Below are 26,290 nucleotides of genomic sequence, written 5' to 3' on the forward strand. Positions count from 1 at the left end.
TAAGTGTGCTGCTGTGGTATTTGCAGAAAATGCTCTTGTATGTAACAAAAATATAAAAAGGTAGGATCTTATTCTGCCCAGTTCATCTCTTTGGGGTGAGCAGAAATCAAAGGGTCACTCAACATGGGTCATTCAAATGCTCACAATATTAAGCAAAGGAAGCTCCACCCTCCCTCCCTTAAAAAATATAGCAGATTAGTTTCAGGAAACTCCATTTATCCATTAAACTTTCCACAGCACCATGTTTCACAGAGCATTTTTTTTTCTTTCTGCTCTGTGACCAAAATGAACCTCTGATAGTCTAGACCTTATTTTGCCCTTACACTTAGGCATGACTACAGGTCTGTTTTTGCAGAAAAGAAAAGATTTGTCTGGTGAGGAAGTTGCAGATCAGGATTATAATGTTTTAGCAGAGCTCAGTGGTGGAATATTGTATACAGTTTGTTTGCTGTATACATAGCTTCATTTGGTCTCATTTTCCCAAATATCAAAAGTTAAACACAGTGTATATCATAAGTCAGATTCAACAAAAAGGTATAGACATGTATGATATAATTTCAGCCATATTATTTCATGCGTATCATTTGAGAACTGAGGATGTTAACTGAAAACAACATAAACCTTAAACATGGTTGAGTCTGTTGTATGTGAAGAAAATTTCTCAAGAAATTTTACTATTGAGAAAAATTGATACAAACCTCTTTATAGATTACTAGATGTATTCCACCTTTTTGGCACAGAAATCAGAGGGCTGCTATACACTTAAACACACTAAGATGGAGCCATTCCTTAACATTTGGAGTCCTAAAACTGAATCTTGCTCTTAGTACCTATTTGATGTACATTGATTATATACTGTATGAACAACCCATGCAATTTTTCTTCCTTGATAACAAGCATCTGGTAACACTTGCACTGAAGTATGTTATAAGCTATACAGGTGATCTCTTCATTTATTGTTCCTTAACCTGATAGCTCCTTTGTAGGTTCTTTATTTAATATACCTTGAATACATCCTTGTGTTAGGTGTTTAATGCAATTTTATTATTATATTGTTATAAAAGCTGCAATAAAGACTGTAAACAACCTCACCAGATGCAGAGTGTACTGCCTCAGAATTCTTGACTCTGGTGAGCATTTTGGACTGGATCCTGATCCACAGAGCATCAGAAACATTTCTCTTTAAAACAAGAATTAATACTTTGGGTGCACTGATATGAACGGTTTGCATTTGGTATCAGAGCTGCTGTTGGACCAGTCAAATTTCTCTAAGATAGAAAAGGAGTCTCACTAGAGACAACAGGACTCACTTAATTCATAAGGCAAGATTTGACCCAGAGTCAACGTCTGCAATGGAATATAGCAAATGACAGACTTCTCTGAAATACAGTTCATCTAAAGACCATAAGAAAAACAATACCCTGGTTACATCAGAGGAGTGGTCACATAACCCCTTCCACAAAAATGTGATTTGGGGAGTAACTGCCTGTTGGCAATACAAAACCAAAATGAAACTATGTTCTGTGCCTGTATGCAGAGATGCAGGCCAAATATCTGTGATTCCCCCTTCCCAGCAAGTGATCACTCTGCATCACCTAGTTCTGTTTATATTAAAATAAAGTCAAACTAATCATGAAAAATAAATAGATATTAACATCTGTAGAATAAGGAACCATGAGCCATAAAAAACCTCAATGGTTCCTCAATTCAAAGGCCATTTACCAAATTTTGACAAATGGTATAACTGGGGAGAGAAAGAAATGCCATCAGAGAAAGAACTGACATACCGTCAAACAGCCCATCAGGCTCTGCTCAAAAGGTCTCTGGAAAGCTCTGGGATCTCCACACCAGTCCAGGAGCTCTGTAGCTGCATTATGAAAGTTGGCAGGATTCTGTAAGTGCTGAAAAGAGGAGATTAAATGACATGGTAAATATATTATCACAATTGCTAGATGAACTCTCTGGATCACATTATTTCAAAGATAAAAAATTGTGACGCAAAAACATATGCTTTGGGAATTGGTGGGAATAGATGTAGTCATGTGGGGAATGAGCAGCAAACCAACTGTTTTCTCTCTCATCTGTATACTGGTTACTGTACCCTTGTTTCAGATGTGTTAGTTTGAAGTGAAACTCCAGATCCCATCGTCTAGAACAGAGCTGTCAAACTTCCTTCCTTCCCTGAGCCAGATGCAGACCATGGGGCTCCTTGCAGGCTGGAGCCCCAACTTCTGTCCAAGGCGCACAGGCAGCAACTCGAGTTCCCACTGTGTGGTATATGCTCTATACTGCAGCCTGAACTGCTGGTACGTGTCTCGTACCATGGCAGCAGTGCATAGGGTACATGGCAGAGGCAGCTCTGGCTCTGGTTCTTGTATGGAGCACACAGCCCAAGGTGACAGCAGGGCTGTTGGCCAAGGAGGCAGGGACGCTTCAGTGGTAATGGGTGAAGAAGCTGAATGATGATTGGGACTGTATCAGCTTTAGCTTATCCTTATGCTGCTGTCTGCCATGTCGGCCAGTGCCCAGAAGCCCAGGTTCTGTGGCAGACTCCTCCTTCTGGCCACAGCCCCCACATTCTGGTGGTAACCTGTTGGGCTAGATACAGTGGTTCTGCAGGCTATATCCAGCCCACAGATCATATACTTGACACCCCTGTTTTACAACTTCATGACTTGCACCAAGAGTTAACTGGTTCAAACTGGACACTGATATTGATTAGCTCCAACCTCAAGGAATTTTCAGACCTAATCTCAGTCTGCATTTAACTTCTTTGATTTGGGCTCAATTCTAACTTTTGGAGAGGGGGACACAGAGCCAGCAGTCCAGCAGTGCACTCAGAATATCTAGATTTCTGCCTCTGTCAGCCAACTGCAGGGCAGACCTGCCTGTCGTCAGTTTCACATCATGTACACCGAAGAGCTGACTGACTGTGGTGAGATCACGTTTGCTGTTATTTATTAAACATTTGTATAGCTGTAACTGAATGTGGCTGGGATAAAAGTTGTGAACTAGTAGAGGGCTGTGCTTCAGGATGACAACAGATAAGGTAAAAATGTGACATCCCAAAATTTTAACAAGGGAAGAAGGGGGCAGAATTCAACATGCCACAAAGCAAAAGCCTTTGTTTTAACTTTGAAACCTATTGAAGTTTAGTTTTCAGATATCTACCTAGGTACGAAGTGATGCCACGGTAAAAAAGAAAACATGCCTAAAAAAATCGCTGCACGTGGCGGCAGTGTGCACTGCCCAAACCCAGAACCTAGTCAGCTGGAGCAACACTCGGGCTGCCAACCAAGCTTCATGCTACAGGAGTGCCACAGCTGCAGCTCCCAGAGGTCCCCAGAACCCCAGGTAAGACTGATGGGGTCAGCACAGTTGCTGGCCTGAGCCTCCCCTACCCAACCTGGGGAGCTTCCTAGGGACAAGTAGCAGTGGCACACATTTTGCAGTATCCTTAAAAACTTGCAATTGTGGGGAGGGAGGGAGAGAAACACACAACTTAACCCCCAAACCTCACAATTTCTGTTTCTCACTAGTGCCAGAAAATACATGCATAAGAGAGGCCGCTGGAAGGCCTGTTGTTAAATTCTCAGCCAGTCATTCCCAGAATTAACATATAAATCCAAGAATTACCATTTTCAGAGGATGATACTGGCCTTCCCTGATCATCAAAAGGGGTAAAACAGGTGCAAACTACCTGTCCCCTGCTATCTCCAAATAGTCACGGTTAAGTGAACTTTCCACTAACTTTTTGTCGCTTTGCTTTATAGATTTTGAGTAGAAGGTTGAGATTAACAAGGAGCTGATGGACAGAAAAGGAGAACTGAAATGGTACTACATACTGAGGGATTTTGTAGCAGACAATCACAGCTTTGGAGACTAGACGAAAGCTTTACAAATGCTCCCATTCTCTCATTTTTCTTCCTGCTATGAGCAGCATCAATAACCAAAACTTCTTTCCTTATTGGTGGCTGGTTAGATTTCTTATTACAGAGGCCATAAAATATTCTACTTAATGAAAACAGCAGATCCAGCAGACCTGACAGAAAAGTGATGATTCAAAATGTTTTGCCCTGCCAGCAAATGTTCAGATACCACACCACAACAGTGGTTTTAAAAATTATTATTAATTCTAAAGATTTGCTTATTTCCTTTCCTAAATATATACTTTTAAATTTCATGTAAACATTCTCTCAAACTTGCTGTATAATTATAGAGTGCCAGCTCTGATTATGTTTGATGTTTTACCCAAAGTCCCAACTATTAAAAATTAGAGCATATGCAGGAAACTCAATTTCCTTTGGGGGGTGGGGGACGGAAGCTCCTAGATCTTGGATTTGCTTACAAAAGCCTGAAAGCGGGATCCGGAAAGATAAAAATCCTAAAGACAATTAAAAAGAAACCACAAGTTGTTATCTTTAATATGTTCTTTATTTTAAGCTAATCTCATAATTTTGCAAAGGGGTTTTGGCTCATCATTCTTGGCTATCTGGGGTTGGCAATACTTTAATAATTAGTCCCATATCCAAACTGTTCATATTAAAGGCTTTCAGTTCTCTCTGCCTTTACTCTCCTTCCAGGTAAGCCAAAGACATTAGCTCCAGTACCAATGAGTGAAAACAAGTCTTCTCCCATAGCAGGGTGTGACAAAGCTCTTAGGCCTGTGACCTTTTGGACTGTGTTATAATACTCTTTACTCTATGGCAGCTCTTTGTTAGAGGGTTTTGTAGTAACAAGAAATGGGTGGTATCTGAGGAGTAGATTTGCCAAACAATTGCAGAACTGAAACGCAAATAGGCATTATGCAATGTGGTATCTCTCTCTTCTCTACAAATATGGAGCCAAACATACACCTTTGTCCAATTAAATAGTTTCCTCCAACCTTTCTTTGGCAGCTGAATAAACAGTTGATTTTTTGTGAAGTCAAAATTGTTCAGATACTGATGAGAATTAAGAGGCCCCAACTACACAAAGATAAGGTGGGAGTTTTTTATGCCCTCTCTAAACAGACACCAATGAGTCAGGTAGTTTGGGTTACTGGTGCTGCATAGCTGGCAGAAAAGTAAGAGACTGAAAGCATTTGAAAAGGCTTCATATGATCTCCAAAGCTGTGGTCATCTGCTGCCAAATCTCTCAGTACATAGTACTACTGCCATCCTTTTATTCATGGAAAAAAACTAAAGCAGAGTCAGCTCCTTATAGTGCACTATACCCTGAGTGCGGCTTCCGTTATACTGAATCCAGAAAAGTATACAGAAAGTGCGAATGGTGTGCAAAATGGAGTGAACCAAACAGTGCAAATCACTCATTGTAGTGACAGCACAGATCCCCCACATAACCTTAGCTGAGCAACCTCAACAAAACAAAAAGCATTATAGCCTACTGTGGCACCTATTTAAGTATGCACAATGTTAAAAAAAAAATATTCTTTTCCAAGTGTAAATGACCAAAGTAAATTTATTTTATTTTTAAGACTACATATATTTGTTCATTTTACTTGGCTATGTCATCGCATAACCTATCTTGAAGTCAAGCCACCAATTCAAGTTGAATGGTTACAATGACTCCAATTAATTTTGTGTTTTGCAACTCTGTCAAGTTTCCTCTCATAGACTCATTGAATTTCAACTGCTTTTGTCTAGTCAAGTATAGAAAGAGTTTTATTATAAGCGTTGCATTACAAGTTGGGTGCTTATGAATGTACAGAATATATTGAATATCTGAACAACTACAATTTTGAACAGCATCTGGAACTAGAGAAAAGTTGATGCCTGAAATTTTTCAGTATTGTGGATGGTAAAGGTTTTTTGTGTGTATGTGGGTACATGTGGAGATTTTATAGGAAATCCATTAAGACACAAAGCAAACGAAATACACACACACACACACAGAAGAGAAATCACATCCTAGTCATGCAAGAAAACACTCAAAACTACTACTGATTTTTATTAACGGATGGCTGCAGCACTTGTTCTGGCTAACACAGTGAGGATGAGACGAGCACTGAAGAAATTCCCATCCTTACAAAGAAGGACTTGCAAGACTTGGTAATGTACTCAGCAAACAAGATATTAACATACTGGCTACAGTCATGGTCCAAAACTTCTACAAGGTAAACACAATGTTTAACCTGTGGCTAAGCCATCTCTCAGTGCAGCATCTTTAAGAAACATTCGACATTTATGGTTCAGTTTTTTTTAAATTGTCAGCAAAACAAACAGGAATAGGATCTGGCCTAAAAAGTCTTGTTTGAAACCAGGTCCTATCTATACTGGGCAATTCTGATGACTAACCTTGTTTACATATAATTTAGAAAATGTTGAGGGTGAAACAATTAAAAACAGCCCCATCAGCCAAAAGGAGTAGGGAAAAAGCTAAATTTAACAACTATGGAACCTAGACTGGAGTATACAATATTTTTTTAATCTGATTTGGCTGGCCAAGCACGTTATAATTTAATTTGCTTACAACCACAGTGTCATTTGATGTTTCTTAATCAACAACAATGTACCTACCACTATGAGAGACAATTGTGTCAAGGAAATTATGTAAAACTCTAAGAATTAAGATTTACGTACAAGACTGTCTTCAACATCATTTGATTTTACTGTAAAGTAAGGTTTAACTAAATGTCACAATTTCAGTATTTCAGAACCTTCCAGATTTAAAATGGTTTTCAGAACTTCAAAAAATCATGTATTTATTACATCTGCTCCAGGTGATTTAATGTAAATAAAAAAATAAAGCATAAAAATTCGGTAGCATATTTTTGTATGTGATATATAAGGTTATGGCAGAGGTCACCAGATGGTGCTGTTAGACACTTAATATTTTTCAAATATTTAGTCTTAAAGGAAATGTGGTGTTAATGAGTTTCCAAATCAGTTTTGTTCACGGAGGTGAAGCAAATAGCAAGGATTGTTTGCTCTCTGCCTTCAACTCCCATGCAGCTAATTCTGGAGCAGAGCTCCATTCTGGTTACTGGCACTGTCTAGGGGATGAGATCCCTATGAGAGTGGATTTTATGCATGCTACTGGTGACTACCTCTTTTATAGGTGTTGTTTAAAATATAGATAAAATGAGAATATTCCTAGAATACATCTCAGTTCTCCATCACTGACTTCTTCGCTTGGAAGGTGACCTACAAAATGCTGACATCTGATACCACTCAGCAGTGGACCATTAAAGTGTAATACACGCACCAGTAAGTGTAATGCACACCCGTGATCAAGATTTTCAGTTTTCAAAGGGCCCCAAATACTTCAGACAATCAGTTTATAAATAGAGTTTTCTACCCACACACCACAATGCATGCTTTCTATCACAGAAGTTTAAGCAAATTTTAGAAAGAGAAACCAGTTTTCCAGATTGAAATATGGTGCGGACACCAAGCAGATCACTTCTAAATATGGAAGACTACAACCTGGATGGATGTGAGCATGATTTGGATACAGAAATGCAATAAGTACTAGAACAATGAAAGTGCAAAATTAAGGGCGATTATATAGGGTTAAAGTTATCTCATGCATATATCAAGACATACTAACATGACAACAGTGATGTGGAAAACAAAATCTTCTCAACAGAGACTCTATGTTTTGATTTGTTGCTACAGAAAATAAACGTGGAATTTTAATTTAAAAACTTGTATATTTTTGAGGGGGGAAAAATATTTTCTCTTTACTTTGAAATATGTCAGACTGCGAAGACACAGACCTAATTTGCCACAGCTTAACTGCTGCTCAAATGGGATGTCATGCAAATAGGGTGCTTTTGAGTAGCAAACTGCTTAACTATGCTAAACAAGTTATTGCATTTATTTATGTGATGTCGCACCAAATTATGAAGGCTGACTCAAGTTGTCTGTTTATTTTGCCCAGTTATGTCTGCTCTGCGTCTCACTTCTCACTTTAATTGAACTGCTGAATGATAACGTAACTAATCACACAGACGTTAAGCCATGTTGCTAGATTCTAGGTTAATTAACACCAGCTTACAGTCACTGCATTTCTCACATGGTTAGCCACTTGGACCTTGTCTAGTGTCTAGCTTCACTAGCTACTAAGCATTGGAGTTTTTTCTTACAGGCTGCAAAATACACTAACAACAAATGGCGGGTTTTTTGTTGCATTAGGAAAGAAATGCCACGGTGCTCTAATTAGATGTATGTTATACCTTCTACCTTTCCTAAGAAATTAACCATCACTGAGCATCAGCAATGAAGCCTGGACTCAGTTTGATGCTTTCTACACCTATACAAATTAAAACATTTTTCGTACTCACAGGGCTAATTCTGCGGCTTGCACCTTGCTCACAACAAATACATTTTCCTAGCATAGAGAAAAACTTCAGGTTTTATAGCATCAGCATGCAACATACACACTGTCATAAGCCCTTCCCTGGAAAGATGCTTTGGAGTGCAGCTTTCTGGATGAAGTGTCTACTTGAAGGAAAACTTGACCATGGAAGTGAAACTCTGGCAAGACAAGGCAAAGAATTCTATTCTGCCTCCTTTTTAGAAAAAGATAATCATGGTGTTGGATTTGGGAGCTGAATGATTGATCTAAACAGCAAACCAGATCAAGACCCTTTGGAATTTACCAGCTCCTGGAGTTATGCAGCAACCCATTTTGCACAGCTTGGTTCAGGGTACCTACCCTCCAGAGCAGAGGAAAAACAGAGGCGTAATGCAGCATTATTTCCAGGGCTGCACTTTGCAATACTGAACTGCTTTGGCTCAGGGCATATGGCAAAATCATGTTCGAGCCCTTTGATCACAAAGCAGCATGATCAGTTTTGTGTGGGATATATATATTTTTCTACAGGAAAAGTGGGACACTCATAACTGCAATTGTTCAGACAAAGTTTATTCAGAAGTAAAATGAAGTTGGCATCACTAATTGTACAATCCAAACTGAAAGGCAAGAATATGGAACCCATGAAGAAAAATGAGTAGTCATATTTTCCTTCTTTTTAAAATAATAATACTGTACCTTAAATTACTTTAACACATGGAAATACTTTAATATACATATTTTCTTAAAAGGTAATTTACTTGATAAGAAGTGGAGAAAAGAAGCAATTTGCAAGTACATCCATTTATGTTGGTGCAATTGCAACTGACTTACGAGGTGTGTGGAATTTGTTGACAAAAAACAACAGGTCTAGAACTTAACCTGGTGGATACTGTCATCACTGTGGTGGGATCTCCCAAAATCTGTCTGGTTTAAAATTTTTAAAAAACATGTACATCCCAAGGGATGACGAGGTCAAATGATTATAAACTACTGCAAGACTGTTTCAGGCTGGACATAAGGAAGAATTTCTTTACTGTCCGAGCCCCCAAGGTCTGGAACAGCCTGCCCTTGGAGGTGGTTCAAGCACCTACATTGAACACCTTCAAGAAAAAACTGGATGCTTATCTTGCTGGGATCCTAGGACCCCAGCTGACTTCCTGCCCTTCAGGTAGGGGGCTGCATTCCATGATCTTCTGAGGTCCCTTCCAGCCCTTATGTCTATGAAATCTATGAAGTCTATGAAATATAGGAGGATATTTTATTTGTCTTCTGGTTTTTAAGCCTCTGGAGATTTTGTTTTCAAGCTTTTATCTGCAACCATAAAAGCTAGGATTCTAGTATTATCATGCGACTCCAGGATCCAAGGATTTAATAAAAACTCCAGTCAAATATTGTGAGACATTATAAAATTACAAGAGCTGTAAACACTGAAAGCAGTGCAGTCCTTTTGGAGGTAAATCAAGCAGCAGCAGGTGAGGACCTGACCCAACTTATCTGTATCTAAAAAGATTTCTTCACCTCTAGGGATTCCCAGTGTAAGAAAGATTCAACATTTAGACACTTTGGCAAATTCCAATCCAGTACAGCCTTTTTGGCTGAAACTCCTCACTCCCCAAAATAATTTCTATCTAGAATATCATTCAATATTTTTTACCTATTTACTTCATATCTTACTATTCATCTGGACACGGTTCTCGATGCATTTAATGAAAACATATTCTAATCCCTGATACAGACAGACTGGGGAAAAAAATAAGATTTAAAAAAAAAAAAAAAGGAAGATTAGATGATTTTCAACCTAAGGCAGAATTAGTGAGGTCCCAAATTCTAGACAAAGCAAGTTAAGCTCTGACATCAAAATGAATTGCTTATCTAAATAATATAAACACAATTTTCATTTAGATGCCCTTGCTACAGAATAACTGATAGGAGACAAGGCTATTCCTTGTATATAACACAGCATACAAACATAGTGCTTTCAGTCCTAAATTTGATAGGTCACTCAGTGCCACAAGCAAACAACAGAGGACCTACATTCCAGCCATGATCATTCACTACAACTCATTAACTGAGCCCTTTATTAGTGTAAAAGCTCAGAAAGCTCAGTTATTGAGCCCAGCCGTGACCCCCTCTCTCAGGCCTGGATAACTGCTGCAGTTCTTCATTCATGAAATAAATCCCTTTCTCATTCCCTGACATGCCCCTCATTGGCGGCTAAAGAACTAAAGTGCTGTAGAAATATGAGACGCTAACTGCTGATGGGCTTTTAAAGTGGAAAAAGCCATGACCCAAAATAGGTGGTTTTCCTTTTTCTGATGGTCAAGTAATGTGATTATACAGTTGAAAATCTGTATGCGTCAGAAGCTATACTTACTAAATTAAAAACACAGCTGAAACCAAGTATCAAAAGAAATGGCCTTTTCTTTCTTCAGATAGAGGGGAGTGTTGAGCTATTTTCTTTCTATTGGAACATTGAACTCTACTTACTTAGATGTAGCTATACATAACTGAATTCTCTACAATCTGTTTCAGGGTCAAAGGTTGTTTTATTTATCAATATATAGAAAGACCTAAGCTGTGAACTATTCACATATGAAAATTCCCCAAATTGAGGTATTTTTTGGATTCAAAGCAGACACTAATTTATAAAAATATCTTGCACTTCAATAGTTTCTTTCATCAGAAGCTCTCAGCTTGTTTTACAAATGTTTTGTTAAAGTCCCTAGCCCTCCCTATTGGCTAGTGGAAAACAGGTACAGAGAGAATAACAACAGGCACAAGCCATGATGCTAAGTATGAAACCTGTAGCTACTTAACAGAAGCAACTGCGAGAACAGACCACCTTTGATCCATTGGGCCATTTAAGGTTTACATTTCAAGGAGAAGGAACAATAACAATAATGAGCAAAGAAAGCAAAATTTTATCCACTGCATCCAAATGCATGAAAATAGAGAAATAACAGCCACAACAGAAAAACTGGGCCAAATTTATATACTGCTTAATAAGGGAACACTACCAGGCAAGTCTCAAGAGCCAAATTCAGCGAAAGTGTTCTGGAAACAGGTGTAAGTAATTGAATAGTAAACAGTGAACCAGCACAACTTGTATTGCTGAAGAACTCCACATGTGTTCAAAGGGTTTTCAAGTTATACAACCAGAGAACTGACTAGGGATGTAACAGGACAAGAAACATGCAAGTAAGATAACGCAGTGAGTGTTCCCTAGGTTTTTTCTCTTTCCTTCTACATTTCCTACTATAATTGTCCAGCTCCTTGTTTCATACTAGTCTGTTCTGTGCAAGCTCCCTCAGTAGGTTAGTAACATTTCTCCCCCCCTGTAGCAACAGGGATCACTCAGGAATCAAAGGCCACACTCATAACATGCAGATGTCATCCTAATTTATTTTAGAGGTTAAAATAAAATCCAATATACCCTGCAGCAACAAAAGCTAAACCATTTTGCTGTCTTGGTCCCTTAGACTGGGACATAATTGAGGTGGCATGAAGGGAGAGGGGTTGGAAAGGAAAGATGCTGTGCATCAGGGAGCAACCTCCTGTTGTCAACTTAGTTTAAGAAATCATTTGAGAATCAGGGATATACCTTGAAAACCATTAGCAGAAGCTAAAAGAGCTAAAATAAGAATTACTATCTGACTTTGCTCCTCAGAATTAGATAGTTGTGTCTCTTTCTGGGTTATATCCTTGGTATATAAATAGCTGCACAGTCACAGAAAATTAGGGTTGGAAGGGACCTAAACAGGTCATCTAGTCCAACCCTCTGCTCAAAGCAGGACCATCTCCAACTAGATCATTCCAGACAGGGCTTTATTTTAGCCGATTCTTAAAAAGCACCTAGGATGCAGATTCCACAACCTCTCTAGCTAGCCTGGTTGGTCAAATGCTTTACTACCCTCCTAGGGAGGAAGTTTTTCTTAATATCTCACCTAAACTTTGGTTGCAGCAACCTAAAGCCACTGCTCCTTGTTCTGTCATTTGCCAACACTGAGAACAGTCCAGCTCCATCCTCTTTGGAACCACCCTTCAGGTAATTGAAGGCTGCTATTAAATCCCCCCTTAGTCTTCTCTTCTTCAGACTAAATAAACCCAGTTACCTCAGCCTCTCCTCATGAGTCATGTCCTCCACCCCCCACCATTTTGTTGCCCTCCCCTGAACTCCCTCCAATTTTTCCTCATTCTTTCTGTAGTGGGGGCCCAAAACTGGACACAGTACTTTAGATGTGGCCTCACCAGTGCCACATAGAAGGGAAGAATCACTTCCCTCGATCTGCTGGCAACTTTCCTAGCAATGTAGCCCAGTATGTCATTAGCCTTCTTTGCAACAAGGGCACACTGTTGGCTCATATTCAGTTTATTGTCCAGTGTAACCCCCACGTCCTTTTCTGCAGAGCTGCTACTTTACTAGTTAGTCCCCAGCCTGTACTGATGCATGGGATTCCACCATTCTATGTGCAGGACTTTGCACTTGTCCTTGTTGAACCTCCTGAGATCTCTTTTGATCCAGTCCTCCAATTTGTCTGAGTCTCTCTGAATCCTAACTACATCTACTACTTCCCATAGCTTGGTGTCATCTGCAAACTTGATGAGGATGCACTCCACCCCATCTTCCAAGTCTTTGATGAAGATATTGAACAAAACTAGCCTCAGGACCAAACCCTGGGACACTCCACTTAATACCTGCTGCCAACTAGACATTGAGCCATTGATCACTACCCATCGAGCCCGATGATCCAGCCAGCTTTCTATCCACCTTACAGTCCTTTCATCCAACCTATATTTCATTAGCTTGCTTGCAGGCATGTTGTGAGAGACTGTATCAAGAGCCTTGCTAGAGTCAAGGTATACCACATCCACTGCTCTCCCCAAACCCAATGAGCCAGTCATCATCGTAGGAGGCAATTAGGTTGGTTAGGCATGACCTGCCCTTGGTGAATCCATGCTGACTTTTCCTAACCACCACCTTCTCCAAGTGCTTGGAAGTGCTTGGAAGATTCTTCGAGGACCTGCTCCATGATTTTTCCAGGGACTGAGGTGAGACTCACTGGTTAGTAGTTCTCTGGATCCCCCTTCCCTTTTAATGATAGATACTATATTTGCCCTTTTCCAATCATCCAGGACCTCTCCCAGTCACCATGAATTTTCAAAGATAATGGCCAATGGCTCTACAGTCATGTTGGTCAACTCCCTCACCACCTTTGGGTGAATTGCAGCCAGCTCCATGGACTTGTATGCATCCAGCTTTGCTAAGTAGTCCCTAACCTGTTATTTTGCCACTGCTGGCTGTTCATTTCCACAAACTGTGCTGCCAGTAGTGTGGGAGCTGACCTTGCCTGTGAAGACTGAGGTTAAAAAGGCATTGAGTACTTCAGCCTTTTCCACATCTGTTACTAGGTTGTCTCCCCCATTCAGTCAGGGACGCACTTTCCTTGATCTGCCTCTTGCAGCTGACCTATGTACTGACAAACCCTTCTTGTTACCCATCATGTCCCTTGCTAACTGCAACTCCAGTTGCACAATGGCCTTCCTGACTTCATCCCTGCATGTTTGAACAATACTCTCATAACTCCTCCCTAGTCGTTTGCCCAAATTTTCACTTCTTGTAAGCTTCCTTTTTGTGTTTTATCTCACTGAAGAGTTCCCTGCTAAGCCAAGCTGGTCTTCTGCCATACTTGCCTGTCTTCCTGCACATTAGAATGGTTCATTCCTGCACCCTCAGTACGGTACACTCTGTATATCTACAATAGTGTCTTCTCCTATTAGAATATAAAACACAAGTGTAATTTCTTTTATAACAACAAACACATCATGCATTTTACAATGCTGTGACCTACCAAACAGACCAACTAGAGGTGCACCAATACATCGGTCTGATATCAGATCGGCACCGATATAAAAAAAAATTGACTGTATCAGAAATCAGCCTTATGTGGCCTATTAATGCCCTGTGCATGTGTGTAGCCGCAGCACAACATGTAGGTGGTGACGAGCATAGCCCAGCAGCTTGGCAAGCCGTGTGCAGCTGGTAAGTTTGTTGTCGTAGAAGGGAAGGGGAGCTAGGCGGGGCAGGCTGGGGCCAGAGTTCTTCCTGGCAGGGGCTGGCCTGGGCTGTGCTTGGGCCAGGCAGTGGTGGTGCTGGGAGGAAGGGTTGGGGGGGTCTACAGTGATTTTTGGGGTGGTTGCAGCCCCCCTGTAGCCCTCCTCTCAGCACTGCTTCTGCCGACCCCAAGAGTCCAACATCTACAGTGGTAATCCAGGTGTTTGTCACTCCCTATGCTGCCTTGTGTGTCAGAGAATATACTAGTGACCACCTGCTTACTTCCTCCATCTTCCAGGAGGCAGAAGAGAAGGCATAAATCAGACCTCTCTACTCATGTGAAAGAAATAAAGAGCTCCAGTTTGAGTACTACCATTCAGCAGACAGTGCTGGTAACCAAGGCAGAGACTGGAGAGGGTAGAGTGTTCTCACTGGAAAGAGTGATTGCTCTTGAGCAGAATGAGGTGTTGCCACAAATTTGAGGCCACTTCTCTTCTGACTATTAGAGTGAGTATTGGATTCAGATCTTAGAACCTAAAGTCATGTGGGTCTTAGGGGTGTACCGATAGAGATTTTGCGGGCTAATACCAATAGCCAATTTTTAAGGAGGCATATTGGCCGATATTGATCCGATTTCTGATATGCAGCCTGGCAGCTTAAAAAGTGGTGTCTGGCTGGTAAGTCTGTTGTGGTGGAAGGGGAGGGAGAAGGAAATGGGTGTGGGGGGGCAGAGGTGCCCCGATCGAGGTCCCTGCAGTGCAAGAGGGAGTGGGATTGGGGCAGATGCTGCCCAGATGGAGCAGGGTGGGGCGTGGGACATAACCGCAGCTCATTTGTGGGGAGAGGGGGAAAGAAACTGCAAGGATCCTTGCTCCTTCTCAATATTTCCAGATTTTGCAACATGTACAAATTGTTGTATGCCACTTTAATAGAACTCTGTGGGTGGGTGAATCAAACTTTCACTCCTTTCTCTTAGTGGTTGAGTGAATATTGCCTATTGCCCTCTCTTGTTAGTCAACCAGCATAAAAAACAGAACACCCTGGCAGAGGTTAAGAGGTGTCTGCCTCATTCTAGGGGCCAATTTAATATGGGACCTTCCTTCTCTAGTGCCTGTGCCATTTAGTAGGACAGTTTCAGTTTAAATATCTTGACACATTTGAGCTGATTTTCTCAAAGCATTAGTTAGCCTTTCCCTCAGAAATACAGCAGGCTGTACCATTTGAATGTTGATCTAAATATTTACATTAGGTAAAGTTAGTAATGGATTTTATTCATATTCAATAGATTTTACTCATGGGAATAGCAGCTCAGTTGCTGCAGACACTTGTTTAACTGCCTTCATGACAAGAATCTACCCACACGTTGTATTTTAATAGTAATCTGTTTGGAGAAAACTGGTCAGGAAGATTCTCGGGCTGCTCAGTTCCACATTAATACTTACATATGCAAATTATTTGAAGTTGAAATGGTAACATTCACAAACAGCTATTTTGCTTTTTAACGTATTGCTTTTTTCATAGCTGATATCTCCACAGTTCTTTGAAAATTACTACACAAGTTCTCAGTAATATTATTTAGTAATATAGGACCTTTTATTCAAAGTGTTTTAAAGACAATAGCAGTTAAATGAGAAGATATTGCCATGCTGTTTACAAAAAGGGAAACTGAAAATAATAGTGGTTGACTGAGGTCCCCAACACAATGACAGAGTCAGCAATAGGTACTGGTAATGGCTCCAATTTTCTTGTTCCATCCATTACACCAGGGATGTCAAACATATGGCCCGTGAGAGGGATCCAGCGCATAGAGCTATATGATCCGGACTCTGAGTCTCCAGACTGACCCCATGCACCAGAAGAGGCACATGCCAATCTCGGCCCTTGCCTGCAGCACAGGGGGTCAAATGGTTAGGGTGAGCACTGTATGCTGCCTCTAAGATCAGCTGGAATTGGGCCATGCTGGAACTAGCCTGCAGGGCCAGTCCAGCGGGACACTGCTTGCAGCCTGCACCCCGGACCCCCTGTGCTGTATGCAATGCTGGGTCCAGCCTATGCACAGTGTGCAGAGCAAGCCCACCACACACTACCTGTGGCATGCAGGATGGGCCCGGTGCTGCAAGCACTGCATGTGGCACACAGGACTTGTCCCAATCCAGCCTGCAAACCAGCCCAGCAACCCTCATCCAGCCCATTCCATAGGGCCTGATGAGTATGACACCCCTGCATTAGACCAATGATTTTTTACTGTATTTTTAAGGACACCGATTGCCTTGAAAAATAACAGATTTACATCAAACATTAAATATATTGGATCAGTTGCATACATTTTATTTTCCTGTGTTTTAGTAGCAGTCACAGGGACTTTGCTTCTTTCTATCTGTGTGTAAAGTTTTAAGAATAGGACTGCTTCAGAACAAAAAATGCGGTCTCTTGACGATCCATACAGTCTAAGAGCTCCACAAAGCAACATCTTAAAAACGTGATTCACAGGATTTATTTTAGACACTCTTTTTAAAGTGAAATTAAAAAAATTAAAAAAAACGTTTCATCAATTAAAGCTCCAGCCCTACAAGAGGGAGGCCATGAGCTGTTGCTTCTCATTTTTACTCTTGTTTCTAGGAAGTGGGGGTGGGAAAAGTGGACTGCTCGTGTGTTTCTGGACTCCCCTTCATTCAAATCACTCTGCAAGGGGAAACCAGGTTGGCTCTTGAGTTCTGGAGCCAGAGTAAGAACACAGACTCTCAAGACCATGAAACTTCTGGTGGTCTCTTGAACTATTTGTGCCCCAGACTGGCCCAGCTCTAAAATGGTGCTACCTTTTTCAGTCAAATTACGCCTTCCTTTCAGTAGCTCCCTTGGCTTCTACCTTCTGATTTTATTTTTAAGTTAAACAAAATGCTTGTTTACTAAACCATCTGGCTCTGACATTACCTACCCAGTGCACTGCTCCAAACTTTGAACTGCTTGTAGCACCACTCTCTCCTCAGCACCAACTGTGGTACACAGACCAAGGCAGCTAAACCCATATTTCTGACACTGACTCCCCCCTGCCCCCCAGCTCCCAATTTCAGCCTGTCCACATTGTTCACAGAATAAGCTGGTATCTAGAGTAACCTCCAAAGCTCTGAGATGGGATTTTTGGGATTTCCTTTTGTCTCTCTTCTCTTGAGCCATAATGCCTCTTACAAAATAGGAGATCCCAGTAGCAATGGCCAAATAATGATCCCCAGAGCAGGAGAATGGGACCACCTTCTAGGTAATCAGGGTGTTAGGGGCACAGAGACCAACCCATGAAAAACACTTCTTTTGCAAGTCCAATTCTCTGCAGCTCTGCCATCCTCACTACCTTTGCAACCTCTCCATCCAAACAGGAAGCGATCCTGCCCCCTGAAATGACCCTCCTTTAGTCTCTAACCCACTGACTGCTACAGTTTATATATTTGCAGGAAGGGAACATCTCTTTCTTCTCAGTTTCTTCTTCAAAAATGTGTGGCAGGGGGTAACAGGAAACAGTCTATTGCTCCTATCCCTTTTCAGTTGAGGAAGCAGCTGTCTATTATACCAGGCTGTGTATCAAATGGCCATTTTGCTTGTTTCAAAACAACAACACCTTCCAGCTACCTTCCTCCAACATTTAAACAATATTATAGAAATAAAATATTTCTACTAGAATCACAAAGACTTTTTCTACACTCTCAGGAGGGAGCACACCAGGGTTGACAGGAGGGCTCTCTCTCTTTTCAGGATCACCTTCATCTCCTTAGAAAGCTAGTTAGATCTATGGCAGTTACAGAGCCCTTTCATACCACTTCTTCTGCCATGGGCTCCTACCCCTATCCTGTGAGCTGAGGCAGAGTCAGGTGGCCTGGCCCGGCAATGGTGGCACACTGCTCCTGGCCCACTCCACCGTTATCTCCAGTCTTTTGGCAGAGTCCCTAGTAATGACCTATGGCAGAACCCCAAGATTCCTTAGAAGAGAGTTGGGAAACTACTGGTCTATCGTGAGCAGGGGGCACCAAATGTAAGACATCTTGAGAACTTGCAGGAACAAGTATTAGAAATAAGAACTGGGGGGTAGATTCTGAAAAAGTCTAAGACTATATCTGGAGACTTCTGAAAGTACAGCTTTGTCAGTGACAGGTGTGAAGAGATGCGATTCCCTGACTAACAGCAGGGCCATCAGAAGCTCCCAGTACAGCTTGTTCTACTCAGATGAGAGTCTAGAGAGGTATGTTTTCAATACCCTCACAAAGTACAGCTTAGTCTCCTGAGGCAATTATGTGCATTGAGAATTTGAACTGTAATCTATTTGCAGGTCTGGGTATTTGAATGGCTCACATAATGTCCATTTTTAAGAGCTGCAGCAAAACAATTATCATTTTGTAAATGATAACACTTAATACATTGTTGGAAACTGAATTATTAAGCCAATGAAAATCAGGTTACCTTCTCATATAGCAAGCAGGGCATGTAACAAAGCTGTGCAACTGTTCCCCTCATCACAAAGGTTGGCAATATACAGCCCTGCAGTGACTGGGGTGTTCCGGTAGCAGGGCAGCAAGGGGAAGGAAGCAGCCACATCCTAGCACTGCCCTGCCTCTGACCAAAATTTAGGTCATTCTGGTTTGCTGCTAGAGAACATTGCTAACCACTGCCTGAGACTTAAATAGGGTATATGAATCAGCTGCTTAGTAGACAGTGAATATCTACTTGGCACAACAGTGAAAAATGAAAAGGCAAACACGGTACCCAATTAACAATCCTTGAACATAACTGAATGCCGAGAAACAATCTCCACCTTGACTATGCAATGAATAGTGAAAAGCTGTGTTCTCTTATAAATCTTACATACTCTGAAGTTACTGGCACATCCATCACTGGCATGTCTATCCCTTTTCCTCATCACACCTACTTGCCTCACATGTGCTTACACAACATTCTCAACTTACCTACAGTTTAGTGCGGATTTTGTTCACCACAAGTGAGCAAATGATAATGATTCCCCTCCTATCAGGTATAAACAGGTGGTAAGGAGCTCAGGTGTCTCCTTAAATATATACATATTTAACTGAAGAGAAAACTAGTAAAAAGAAAGAGGGCTTCAACTTTTTTTTGCAATTTCCTGACTTTTTTTTTTTAACACTTCTATTGTTCCTGTGGACGCATGTAAATGACGTTAATTTTATCTGCTGTCTGCAGCCCATGAAATTGTTACAGAACTAATGTTTATAATTACATGAAATGAAGAAAGTGGCAAACATATGTGATTTAATGGAGGAGCCAGAAACAGGATGACAAAGGTCAGAGACATGTTACCAGCTAGTTCACATACACACTCCAGAGAGCAGTTCTGCTGCTAATGAAAGAATTCCCTGCATATGTTTCTAGTATTGTCAAAAAAAGCATTCTTTATTTACCAACATACCTTTTTAGCATCAGCCCAGGGGAAATGGTTACCTCAAGTCACTGTCCTCAAATTCCAGCCCATGAGCCACATCTCATCTGTGAAGCAATGTAACCTGGCCCACAGGGCTCCCCATGGATCCAGAAATTTGCGAGCAGGGGACCAGTGGCAAGTAACATTGCCACTCTCCCCCACTGCCAAATTTTCAAGCCCTTTGGGCCAGATGACATGGCCCTGTATGCAGAGCTGGGACTCAATCTGATACATGGCGCTTGAGCCAAGGATGAATCTGGACTGGGGGGGTTGGGGACTGATTCAGTACGTGGGGCCGGGGCTGGGCATGATCTGGCATGTGGGACTGGGGCTTGATTTGGCATGGGGGGGCCACGGGCACAGGTGTGACATGCCACTTGGGGCCATGAGACTTGGGCCTGATCTGGTGCATTGGGCTGGGAGATGGAGGATCCTCCAAGACAAAAGATCTAATGTAGCAGGAATATTGATCGGCAACTCTATAAATGTGCTTCAGAAGCCAGGAGCCGCAGGTCTGTTGCTGGCAAAGCTATTCCTAAACATACTTAACCACAGAAGCAGGATGTTCCAATAACCTGAGCCAGGAAGTTGCCAAAGGATTTGTAGCTGTACAAGTCTCAAAGGGAAAAAATGGAAGAACTGCAGCTACCCCAATACTTCTAGTGAAACATTCAATCAGTAACACAAGTTTTGACCCTCTGGAGATCTATCTATCTATCTATCTTTATATATAGATCTCCCTCTCTACATATATCTATACATACAATATAAAAGATAAAGCTCTTTTATATATAATGTGCACTAGGGCTGTGTGAAGCTTTGTTCACCACAAGTGAGCAAATGATAATGATTCCCCTCCTATCAGGTGTAAACAGGTGGTAAGGAGCTCAGGTGGATTTGGAGGAGATTCGGCCTGATTTGGGGACCAAATCTCCGAATCTGAATTGAATTGGGAGACCAATTAAAAGCTCCAAACTGATTTGAATTGATTTGGAAAAGGCTTTGGTGATTCGGCCATAGACTAAATAGGCAGCTGACACAGCTGCCTCCAGCTAGTAAGTCTGTTGGGGTTGGGGGAGGAAGGTGGGAAGGGATGTGGGGGAGGAAGGGATTGGGGCTGGGGCTGAGACAAGCTGTCCAGCTGGGGTAGTGAGGGGGTAGGGGGCATGGGATGCAAGCATAGCAACACTTGGAGCAGGGGCTCTGTCCTGCTGCCACTTGCCCAGCTAGGGGCAGGGAGGAGGGGGAGGGGGGATGCAGGCACAGCTAGCTCTGGGTGGAAAGGGGCAAGCGGCAGCAAATCATAGCCCCCACTCCCAGTGCTGCTGTGCCTGCATCACCCCCTCCCTGCGCCCCTCCACGTGCTGGCTGGGCAAGCAGTAGCAGGATGTTGTCCCCACTCCCACCGCTGCCATGCCCACATCCCATGCCAGCGGGCAAGTGGCAGCAGTGCAGAGTTCCCGCTCCCAGTGCTGATACAGGTGCGGCAGCGCTGGGAGCAGGGGCTAGGTCAGGGATCTTTGCTCCATCAATTTGTACCACTGTGTATCAAATACTAGTAGAAACACAGGTCCAGAATCATTTTATGACTTCTGAATGTCTATTGATATGGTTTTTAACCAAACAAAAAAATAATCAGGGTTTTGCACTAATGCAAGTTCTGTAAACATGTGAAAAATCCTATTTTCCACTGAATTACAATTTATTAAAAAGAAAACAAGCACGAAAGGGAAAAAAAGAGACTGTGTTTCCAAGGTTAGTTTCCAATCTGAAAGAGAAAAAAAAAATCAACAAAAATACACAGCAATTAGAACCTTCAGCATGCATCTGCTGAATGGCTGGCTAGGCACTATACAGCATTCAAACTGTAGCAATTCAACAAGCTCTCTCTTGAAGGAAAAAAGGGGAGAAATGCTAATCTATTTCTAGAAATCAGCAATGTGATGTGTGCCTCCTCCCATTAAGTCGGGGTCATTGAGTGATACAGCATTGCTTGATGAGGTATTGCTCAATGCACCCTGGTGCAGTGAAAACACCATTCTCCATTCCCACCACAGCAAAATACCCCTGACACCAGGGACCATGTAGCTACTTCCTTTAACCTGTTACTGGAATTAAACATAGCTATTTCAGTATAACTTTAACATGCATCAGGAAGACAATCGTTACTACTGGATCAAGATGTCAGGGGGCAGTTTATTTGCAATTTTTACAAAAAAGGATTTTCTGACCTTTTCACATGGCAAAAGATGTATAAAACCTTTATACACAGGGTCAGTTCAAACAGGCTACCAAATCATGGAGTCCTTATAATGGAGCACCTCTAACTTTTTATATTTAGATTTTTAAAGCTGTGAGTGATCATCAATCCCATAGTTTTGCAAAATGAACAAAACATATTTGACTGAAGTCATCATTTAATTGGCTGAACTACTGTAAGTGTATTATGAGTTAAAAAACACACATACATATTACAATGGAGTTGGCAGGACTGCTAAGGAAACAGCCTGAAATATATGCAGTCTTTTTATTTTCTGCCTAGGGGCTAGTTCAAACCGAATCCTGATTCTAAGTTCCTGGAAGTTTCCACTCTGAATGAAGATACTTGGCTGCTTGGAAGAGAAGAGGCAATTCCCTTTGTTGGTAAATATTCACCTTATAAAAGATGCCAGAGTTTTCATCATTCACAAGCACTCCCAGAAATAGATTGAATACAGCATGAAAATTAAATTATCATTTCAGCTCTGCATGGGCCTTCCAGCCAGGGCTAAGATACATTTCCTGTGCTGTAAAAGACCCAAGGTTAAACAGAGCACTTCAGTTTGTAGGGGCTATTGGGTCAGCACCATTGATGAGCCTGAAATTCACACATTTTACCATACCTAAAGGAAAGAAAAAAAAAGCCTTCATACCTCAATATTTTAGTCTGCCATCAGTCCACCTACAACTCTCCTTTGTGTTGTCATTAATTAATTGCATGTGTCAAGGAAGGATATTGCTTATTGTTTTTTTTCCCCACTGAACACTGAAAAAACTGTATCGTTGGTTGTAGAGCACATACTCCCATGTATATTGTAGTAATCAGAGCTCCAGAAAGACCACACAAGCTGTTACTGTGTTTTGTTTTGTTTTTTTACAGAGGCTGGTTATTTTTTTTAAGAGCTAATGTACACTATTTCTATATCTTCTGTTTTTTAACTTCTTCTGAAACTATTTTTTTAATTCATACACCTCATTTCCCTGTTAGTTAATCAATATACAGATTTTGTTTCTTTTGTTACAAAAAACACAAACAGAAAAAAACAGAAAAGATAAAACAAAAACTTTGATTCTGAACCAGGAGTCAGAGATCAACTAGAAAGGATATTGTGAGTGTCCCAGAAACAGAGAGAACTGGGGAAAAAGAAACCTGTGCTGACCCTCTGTTGAAACCCGATCCAGTTAAAAAGCCACACAGAATACCATTTATAGCATTTCTCAGGGGTTGGGGTGAGGGGCAGAGAGTGCACCAGACAGCTCTCAGACTGGCTGCATGGGCCACTAGCTGCCAGCAAGGTTATAAAATGTGTAGATACTAAATGCCAGGGAATAATTTCTGAATTCTCCTCACCTGCCTTTCTTTGCAATGTCTTCCCTATTTCTGACCTTGTAAGGGTCTTGCAAAGCACACACCTTTTTAAAACAAGGACAACATTACTTTTTTTGCTTATTGGCTAGGGAGAAAGTGGAGTAAACAAGAGAGGTGGTGAATGTCTGACACTGCAATGATTGCTAATGGACAATGCACGTACACCGGGATGGCAGCACAAAAGAACAGGTATGTGGGTCTGATCCTCAGCTTTCAAATGGCTCAGGTCCATTAAGGGAGATCTGCTGATCTGCTCATCGTCAGCTGAGGATCTGTCCCAAACTAACAGTGAACCCAGCTAGTGTTTTTAAAGCAAGACTTCTGTGGAGGTTCAGGCATTTTTTCATGATGGCAAAAAATTCTCAGCACTGAGCCAGTAGGGTAGAGCCAGTTTACGTAATCTCTTTTCACTATAATAAAAGGTTGCACAAGGTTTTAAAATTGCCATTACTAAACCTGTGAAAAACGAAGGGAGCTATTTTCAGGCTAGCTTCTTCAAGGAAAAAATATTACTCATCATAAACAAAACCCAAAGCACAGCAGCTTCTGCTGAACAGCTATAACTCTGTGTACATGCTCTGCGTGCAGCTGCTAGCTTGCCTGACTACAGTTGTTAGTGGGTGAAAGTAAATAAGCAACAGAGTTCAAATTTAGATAGGCAGAATTCACCTACTCCTACCTCTGCAAGAAGTGAAGGGCTGTCAGCCCACATCTATTCCACAGCAGGAGGCTGCTCTTTCAGGGTGGCCACTTTTCCTTCCTTTGTCTACAAAATAATTGTGTTCATGTGCGGTAACCTACAGCAATGAAAACTCTGAAGGGCTTTCACTTGTCTTCCAGGTGACATCCATTGAAAACAGAAATGGGAATATCCCAGGAAGGCTGGGAAGGTTGGCCCTTCTTCCTTCCTTTCTCCCCTTCCTGGTCACTAAACTGTTTTATAGAAACAAAAGTAATGTAACCAAATCAAAGCAGAAGTGTTTGGGTGTGGTACAAGTGGTTTAACTGACAAAATATCTACTTCAGAGCCAAAAACTGTTCTCTTAGTCCTTGGAAAAGACTTAATTTAATTTTCCTTTAGATTATTATAAAAATAAATCAGTTCCGTGCATACAAAACATTGGCAGCTCTGGAAAAAAAACATTTTTCATTTATCTCTGGAATAGGTACAGAATAACATCCTTTGTTCAGGCCCACAAATTTGTCTCAACCTGACCTAAAGATCTGCTTTTAAGACTCAAAAAACAAGGTAAAGTTTGTTCTGTGTACTCCTTCAGTTCTTGGCCTCTCTGCAGGGACTGACAAATTGAGGCCAATTAGTGTCATATAAGACTGCAGTTTCTGTGATCTAGGTATTTGCCCTCAGGAAGCGCATCCACACATGTGCGTCTCACACTGTCTCAAAGCCCTTCGGTCCTCCAAAGAGATGCTCTGGTAGCCTGCAAGAGTGTCTCTGTGGTTGGTCCTTTCCCAGGTGCTGAAGCACGCTACCTGCAGTGACCAGGACCTGGGCTCCATGCCAGGTTAGTAGGGGGTGGGGAGAACTGGAGGAGTGAGGGAGACTAATGAGGGTGTGGTGGACCATGGGCAGGCAGCTCGGGAGGGTGGGTCTGCCGGCCACCCTCCTGCATGGCTGCAGCCCCCCGCCTCGCCCTGTGGCCGGGTGCAGCCCCCCGCTCACCTCCCTGCTCGGCTACAGCTCCCCGCTTGGCTACACCTCCCCGCTTGGCCTGGGGCTGGCTGCGGCCTGCTCGCTTCCCCGCCACGTGGCTGCGGCCCCCCACGCACTGCCCACCCAGCTGCAGCCCCCACCCCTGCGTACTCCCTGCCAGTCTGCAGCCCCCCTGCACACCCCCTGCCTGGCTGCAGCCCTCCGGCAGCTTACCAGTAACAGCAGCTGCGCTCTTGGCCTCGTAGCTCAGCCCCCCTGCACGGCGGGGGGGCACTGTCACTTGGCTGTAGTTGCCAGGTATCTGTGTGGCCTCTGCTGGGCCACAGCAGCACATTGTAGCTCGGCACGGCATTGGGCCACGTGCTTTCGGGCAGCTCCGGGCTGTCACCCAAGGCTGAGCACCACTTGTGGGGCCGCTGGCCACACCGACCCTAGTCTTGCATGCACTGAAGATGCCCAGTTGTACAGCACAGGGATCATGCATGCAGGACCTGGGCTAGTGTGGCTGGCGGTCCTGCAAGCAGCGCACAGCCCTGGGTGACAGGCCAGAGCAGCCCAAAAGCACAAAGGCCTGTACCGCGCGAAGCTGGGCTGCAGCAGCATGCTGTGGCAGAGGCCATGAGGATACCTGGTGGCTGGGGATGAGCTGTGCTCCCCCCGCCAGGCAGAGGCGCTGGGCCATGAGGCCAAGAGCACGGCTGCTGTTGCTGGTAAGCTGCAGAGGCAGGGGAGTTGAAGCCAGGCAGGGGGCGAGCAAGGAGGCTACAGCTGGGTGGGGAGCATGAGGGAGGGCTGCAGTTGGGTGGGAAGTGAGCAGGGGGGGCATGCAGCTGGGTGGGGAGCACATGAGGGGGCTGCAGCCAGGTAGGGAGCATGTGAGCAGGCCACAGCAAGCTGTGGGCCAAGCAGGGGGGCTGGAGCTGAGTGAGGAGGCTGCAGCCAAGTGTGGAGGTGAGCAAGGGGCTGCACCGAGATGCGGGCTGAGCAGGGGGGCTGGAGCCAGGCACAGGCTGAGCAAGGAGTCAGTAGTCAAGCAGGGAGGCAAGTGGCGGGGCTGGAGCTGGACACTGACTGAGCAGTGGGGCTGGAGCTGAGCAGGGAGATGGGCAGGGGGCTGCACCCAGGAAGGCAAGCAGGGGGGGCTGGAGCCATGCGGCGGGGGGGGGGGCGGGGGGGCCCCCCCCCCCCCGCCCCCCCCCC

General features: G+C 42.9%; 1 protein-coding gene across 11 annotated transcripts in view; it reads right to left on the reverse strand.

Moving 5' to 3' along the window:
* ZMIZ1 (zinc finger MIZ-type containing 1) overlaps nucleotides 1–26,290 on the reverse strand; it is a 607,902-nt gene that overhangs the window by 210,946 nt on the left and 370,666 nt on the right. For all 11 annotated transcript variants that reach the window (XM_019502344.1, XM_019502343.1, XM_019502355.1 and 8 more), the window contains one exon: nucleotides 1,788–1,901. In XM_019502344.1, the coding sequence (XP_019357889.1) occupies nucleotides 1,788–1,901 (114 nt within the window). The remainder of the gene's footprint in view (nucleotides 1–1,787; nucleotides 1,902–26,290) is intronic.

The sequence above is a fragment of the Gavialis gangeticus genome, unplaced genomic scaffold (genome assembly GCF_001723915.1).
Source record: "Gavialis gangeticus isolate Ggan-Ray unplaced genomic scaffold, GavGan_comp1, whole genome shotgun sequence".
NCBI lineage: Eukaryota > Metazoa > Chordata > Crocodylia > Gavialidae > Gavialis > Gavialis gangeticus.